Source organism: Felis catus, chromosome X, assembly GCF_018350175.1.
Source record: "Felis catus isolate Fca126 chromosome X, F.catus_Fca126_mat1.0, whole genome shotgun sequence".
NCBI lineage: Eukaryota > Metazoa > Chordata > Mammalia > Carnivora > Felidae > Felis > Felis catus.
In genome coordinates, this window is record NC_058386.1 from 1,324,001 (window position 1) to 1,330,000 (window position 6,000).

The following is a 6,000-nucleotide window of genomic DNA, read 5'->3' on the forward strand; positions in this document are numbered from 1 at the left end:
TCCACTCCGTCCACATGACGCCCACATCGTCAGCCATGTGATTCCTTACCACGGTCCCTTCCATGCCAAATGACTTTGGAGAACAGAGTCACTTACGTCTCTGTCGGTGGATAAATAAGCCTCGATGATCCAGGTGGGCTCTTGAACCACAAGACTCCCAGAGTAACATTCTCCCTGCCATCCAACAGATGACTAGTGTTTTTAAAAATTTTTTCTAATTAACAAAATTGTTCTGAGTAGGAGAACACGTCCAGGGGAGGGGCAGAGAGAGAGGGACCGAAAGAACCCCAAGCAGGTTCCCTGATGTCAACGCACAGCCCCGCGAGGGGCCCTAACTCATAACTGTGAGCTCATGACCTGAGCCGAAATCAAGACTTGTAGCAGCAGTGTCCACAATAGCCCAATTATGGAAAGAGCCTAAATGTCCAACAAGCGACGAATGGATAAAGAAGATGTGGTTTATAAATTCAATGGAATGCTACTTGGCAATGAGAAAGAATGGAATCTTGCCATTTGCAGCAACGTGGATGGAACTGGAGGAGATTATGCTACGTGAAATAAGTCAGAGAAAGACAGATATCGTATGTTTTCACTCATAGGTGGATCTTGAGAAACTTAACAGAAGACCATGGGGGAGGAGAAGGGGGAAAAAGTTACAGAGGGGGAAGGAGGCAAACCATAAGAGACTCTTAAATACTGAGAACAAACTGAGGGTTGATGGAGGGTGGGGGAGAGGGGAAGGTGGGTGATGGGCACTGAGGAGGGCACCTGTTGGGATGAGCACTGGGTATGTTGTATGGAAGCCAATCTGACAATAAATTATATTAAAAAAAAAAAAGAGTTGACGGCTTGACCAACTGAGCCACCCAGGCTCCCCCACCCCCACAACAGATGAATAGTTTAGCAAATGTTTTATACATTTTGGAAAGAAGGTACAGTAGTTGTAGCTCAATGGCTTACGGTCATTGTTTTCGCCGTATTAATACTATCATTTATCTTCTCTACAGTCGACCAGTTGGCCTCCAAGTCTGAAAGCGAGCTGGGATGTTTTTCCGGTATGTGTGTTTTTCCGATAGTTTTGTGCTCTATGTGGATTCAGTTTGGACACGTGAATGGTGCTGCCTCCTCACCGTGGAGGGTTTGGAGGAATCTGTAGGACATCTGTCGAGTGTAGCGTGGGAAGACAGGAATGGCTCAGGCACCATGCTGAGAAACCCAGACGTGGCCACGATGCTCTTAAGAGCGGGGCTGAGAGGAGGGGTCCAGGTCAAGGCTAGTTTGTGTTGAAGACGGACAGGTGGGCGGGTAGAAGGCAGGGTAAGGGGACACACAGACCCTCTGTGTCTGTGTGATGAATGTTGGCTTCGGGGAAGAAGTCAAGAGACAGCTGTGCATGGAGCCTACATACTGATGACACCCCCTGGGGACACGCTCAATATTTAATAAGGGAACGTGTGAACACGCCCCCCTCTTACACGTTCATAACACACCTTACTTAGCCCATGTGGGCCAACCAAAATATCGACCCCACACACCGTATCATCAGGCTTACCATCATTGCAAATTGATTATGCCAATGACAACAGCCAAACGCGTCAACGAGGCAAAGCGTCATGACAACACCACGTATATTCATGAATTTCCACGCAAGTCCTTCCTTCCCAAAGGACTTCTCTCGCGGGATGGCCAGTGTGCACGTCTGTGTCAGAGTTAACATCTGCATTTCACCAGGACTCACCGTTATTGACCAGGACATGGAGAGGGATTTTCTTCTTCTTGAACTTCTGGACGAATTGCCTGATGGACGTCAGGGAAGCCAGATCACAGTATAAAAACTCCACTGCAAAAGGAAAGAGATGGGGGATTATCTTCCGACCTACTCCAGGAGCTGAGATGGTTTTTAAATAAGTTCGATTCCATCCCACCTGTGGAGGGACACTGGGTTTTAAAGACGAAGGTGGGATTCAGGGATCGTAGCCTAGGAAGACCCTCCATGCCTCATGCCCTTGACGATCCCCCATCGTTGCGTGTAGACGGCACCTGTGACTTGCTTATAAATCAACAAAATAAGGCATTTCCTTAGGGAAGCAGGGGAGAGAGTCTTCCACTGGTCTTGAAGAACTCAGCCGCCATGTTGAGAGGGGCCATGGGGCAAGATGCTTCTGGCAGCTTCCGGGGACTGACAGCAGCCTCTGGCCAACAGCCAGCAGGAAAGCCAGAGCCCCAGACCTACAAACTCAAGGAACTACCAACAGCCCCATGAGCTTAGAGGACATCCTGAGCTCCAGAGGGGCATGCAGCCCTTTGGAGCTGACGTCACTTTGCTGGGTCATCGTGCGGCATGATGGTCCTTGGACGGCGACATCGCTGTGGGTCTCCGGGACCGGTTCCTGGGAACGTGCTTGCTCGGACGCGTGTGGTTGCAAGAAGACAGAACACAGGGAAGCATGGCTCCCGCCAGCTACAAGCACTAGCAAATGGGAGTAGGGGTGGGGTGGGCACGCTTCTGGATCAAAGCCCTTCCAGGGGAGGTCTACACACGGGTGCCATCCTGGGAACCGTTTGTTACCGGGTCAGCCGTAAGGCACACCGCGACACCGACAACAGCATTTAGAAAACTAAATCATTGAGAGTCATTTTACGTGTGCTGAATCCAATGATTTCTAAAAAGGCAACCTTGGAAGTTACCATTTTGCCTGGTTGTAACTTCTATTTTTCTCGTAATTCGCGTCTGTCCTACCTACATCGCTATGAATCCGTGACAGCTTTGGGAAAAGGGAGTTTTGCCACAGACGGTTCGGAAGTGCTGTTCTAGAACACAGCGCCATCTGGCTAGGCATTCCTGACACACCGTTCTAATTTTCCGCTAACATATTCACGAGGATATATTTTTTTTAAAGGGGGAAGCCCCTACTGCTTCCCATAACGGGAACCGACAATAACAGGGTTGGTAGACAGACACGCTCGGCTTCTAGAAGCAGGGCAACGGTACGAATCTTTGCAAAGTCAGAAGATGCTTCCTCCCCACTCCCGGGAGAAGAGGGTTCCTAACCAGCGGCAAACGTGAGCGCCCCCTTTCCGCCACGAGAACGTTGCCTCGTGAGGTGCCCCAAGGATCGAGTGGGGGATCATGGGGGCTGCCGCTGTGCAGAGAACGTGAGCCCCCAAATCAAGCCCCCACAGCTGCAGAGGGCAGGGCGGTCCCTGCGGACCAGAAGTCGCCACGGGGCCGATCCCTGATGGTGACAACGTGCCAGGCAATTTGCAGGCCGTGGGCTTCTGGAAGAGGAGAAGCCCCAGGGATGAGCTCGGGCAAGATTGGGGAATCGCATTGCTGCACGCTGAGCTGGTACGTCCACCTAAAATGTGCATCCTCTGCCCCCGCCCCCCACAAGGTGCACTGGGAGATGGGGTGGGGGTCATTGATCCAGCAGGGCTCGGGGGTGGGAGAAGGAGACACGGGTGGCATTTTCCATTTTGCCTGGAACGCCATCAGTGATGCCTTCCATTTCTTTCTTTATATTTATTTATTTTGAGGGAGAGAGAGGGGGAGCGTGAATGGGGAAGGGGCAGAGAGAGGGAGAGGGACGTGGGACTCCATGACACCCACCGTGAGATCATGACCTGAGCTGAAATCGAGTCAGATGCTTAAGCGACTGAGCCACCCAGGCGCCCCCGACATGTTCCATTTCTGTTTGGGTAATGAGAGACGTGGAAGTTGCCACGTCTCCAGACTCTTCACTGTACCCCCGGGGACAAGAAGTAGCCTGTGTGCCCAAACAGATGACGAGAAAACACGAGGTATACCAGTCGTCCACGTCGGCAAAACGGAAGATCCGGAAAAGCCCTGGAAGGAGGCGTGAGCCTTTAGCTGGCGCTGGTCCTGATTCAAAACCAATATGGCGGCCTCCCACCGGGGCGGGGAGGGGGGGGGAGAAAAGAGGTGAATTCTTGAATTTTTCTATACACTGATGATGGTTTTGAAAAGTGAGGATTGGGAATAAAAAGGCCAAACATTATCAAGCCGACAAGCAAACACAAGCCCCATCCCTACAAGGTAGGGTTAACTCAAGACCAAAGTATCAATGGGGCCAAGGGCAGCCTTAGCTGTGGACCCCATGCTCAAACACAAGCCCCATCCCTACAAGGTAGGGTTAACTCAAGACCAAAGTATCAATGGGGCCAAGGGCAGCCTTAGCTGTGGACCCCATGCTCAAACACAAGCCCCATTCCTACAAGGTAGGGTTAACTCAAGACCAAAGTATCAATGGGGCCAAGGGCAGCCTTAGCTGTGGACCCCATGCTCAATCAAACACAAGCCCCATCCCTACAAGGTAGGGTTAACTCAAGACCAAAGTATCAATGGGGCCAAGGGCAGCCTTAGCTGTGGACCCCATGCTCAAACACAAGCCCCATTCCTACAAGGTAGGGTTAACTCAAGACCTAAGTATCAATGGGGCCAGGGCAGCCTTAGCTGTGGACCCCATGCTCAAACAGTGCAAAGCCACGTTAGTGCTGTGGCATTTGTGGCCGGGTTTTCTCCAGAAAAGCCCAGCATCGAGCTGTATCTCTCAAGAAGTGTCGTACGCACCAGGAAAACGGCCAGAATCCCAGTTGTTACGGGAGGCTTACGGGTCCGTCTTTGAGTATTTGACAGATGCACAGACAAGACGGGAAATAAGGACGCAGAGAAAGCTCTGAATAACGCACTTGACAGGGCTAAAAAAACGCGGATTTAGTAGGAGGGATGAGTCTCTCGTCATGGGGACGATTTGAGAATTAGGAGTTCGTACTCATCTCTGTTAATATGTTAAATGGGTAACAATAAGATGAAAATTTCCGGGAAAAGAGCACTTTTCCCAGAAAATACTGGTTATTAAGATCCAATCGAGGAAGATGAGAGCAATCAGAGCGACCATATGAGAGCAATAGAAACGCTACAGGAGGTCGAGTCGGGCACAGGGGAAGGCTGGTGACGGTGTCGGGGCAGACTCTTCCCTGCCTCAAAGGACGACGCCTTTACTGACGGACTCCGGACGCGGGCAGAGGGCTCAGTGGATTCGTTTGATGATGTCTGCGTTGTTTCGATTCGGGAACCTGACGAGTTGGAGCCAGAAGGGGAGGGGACAAAAAGCCACAAAGCGCTTGACCCCACCGGTACCATCTACCCCCTCCCCAGGGCTGTTAGCCCTCGGGAGCGGATCGGGGTGACTTGAGGACCACCACACCCCCAAAAAGGCGGACAGGCATTGGTGGCGGGGAACGGGCTTCACTAGTGAGACTCGAGAGCTCGGACCCTGTCCCAACAGCAAACGCAGTGCCCAGGGCAGCCGGGGACTGGAAACCCCCGGGCAGGGGGGGGGGGGCGGGAAGCAGGAGGCAGGGCTGGAGAGACAGTCAGGGAGAGACGGACACAGAGACAGAGAGAGATAGCACCGAGAGACAGGGAGAGACAGACACAGAGACAGGGAGAGACAGTCACAGAGACAGGGAGAGATAGTACCGAGAGACAGGGAGAGACAGACACAGAGACAGGGAGAGATAGCACGAAGAGACAGTCAGGGAGAGACAGACACAGAGACAGGGAGAGATAGCACTGAGAGACAGGGAGAGACAGACACAGAGGCAGGGAGAGACAGACACAGAAACAGGGAGAGATAGCACGAAGAGACAGTCAGGGAGAGTCAGACACAGAGACAGGGAGAGACAGTCACAGAGACAGAGAGAGATAGAACCGAGAGACAGTCAGGGAGAGACACACACATAAAGGGGCCCAGAAAGAGAGACAGACACAGACACAGAGACAGACACACAGAGACACAGACACAGAGATAGACAAAAACAGGGAGACAGTCAGAGCGAGGCAGAGAGCGATAGACAAAGATACAGGGACATAGGGAGATAGCACCAGAGAGACCATCAGGAGAGACAGACAGAGACAGAGACAGACACAGAGATCAACAGAGACAAAGAGACAGAGAGAGAGAGATAGCCAGAGAG

The 6,000-nt window shown here is 51.9% G+C and overlaps 1 protein-coding gene across 6 annotated transcripts in view; it reads right to left on the bottom strand.

The window, feature by feature from the left end:
- The window catches only part of DHRSX (dehydrogenase/reductase X-linked), a 221,320-nt gene that overhangs the window by 108,809 nt on the left and 106,511 nt on the right, over positions 1–6,000 (bottom strand). For all 6 annotated transcript variants that reach the window (XM_045051165.1, XM_023249148.2, XR_006593306.1 and 3 more), the window contains exon 4: positions 1,739–1,840. In XM_045051165.1, coding sequence (XP_044907100.1) covers positions 1,739–1,840 — 102 coding nt within the window. The remainder of the gene's footprint in view (positions 1–1,738; positions 1,841–6,000) is intronic.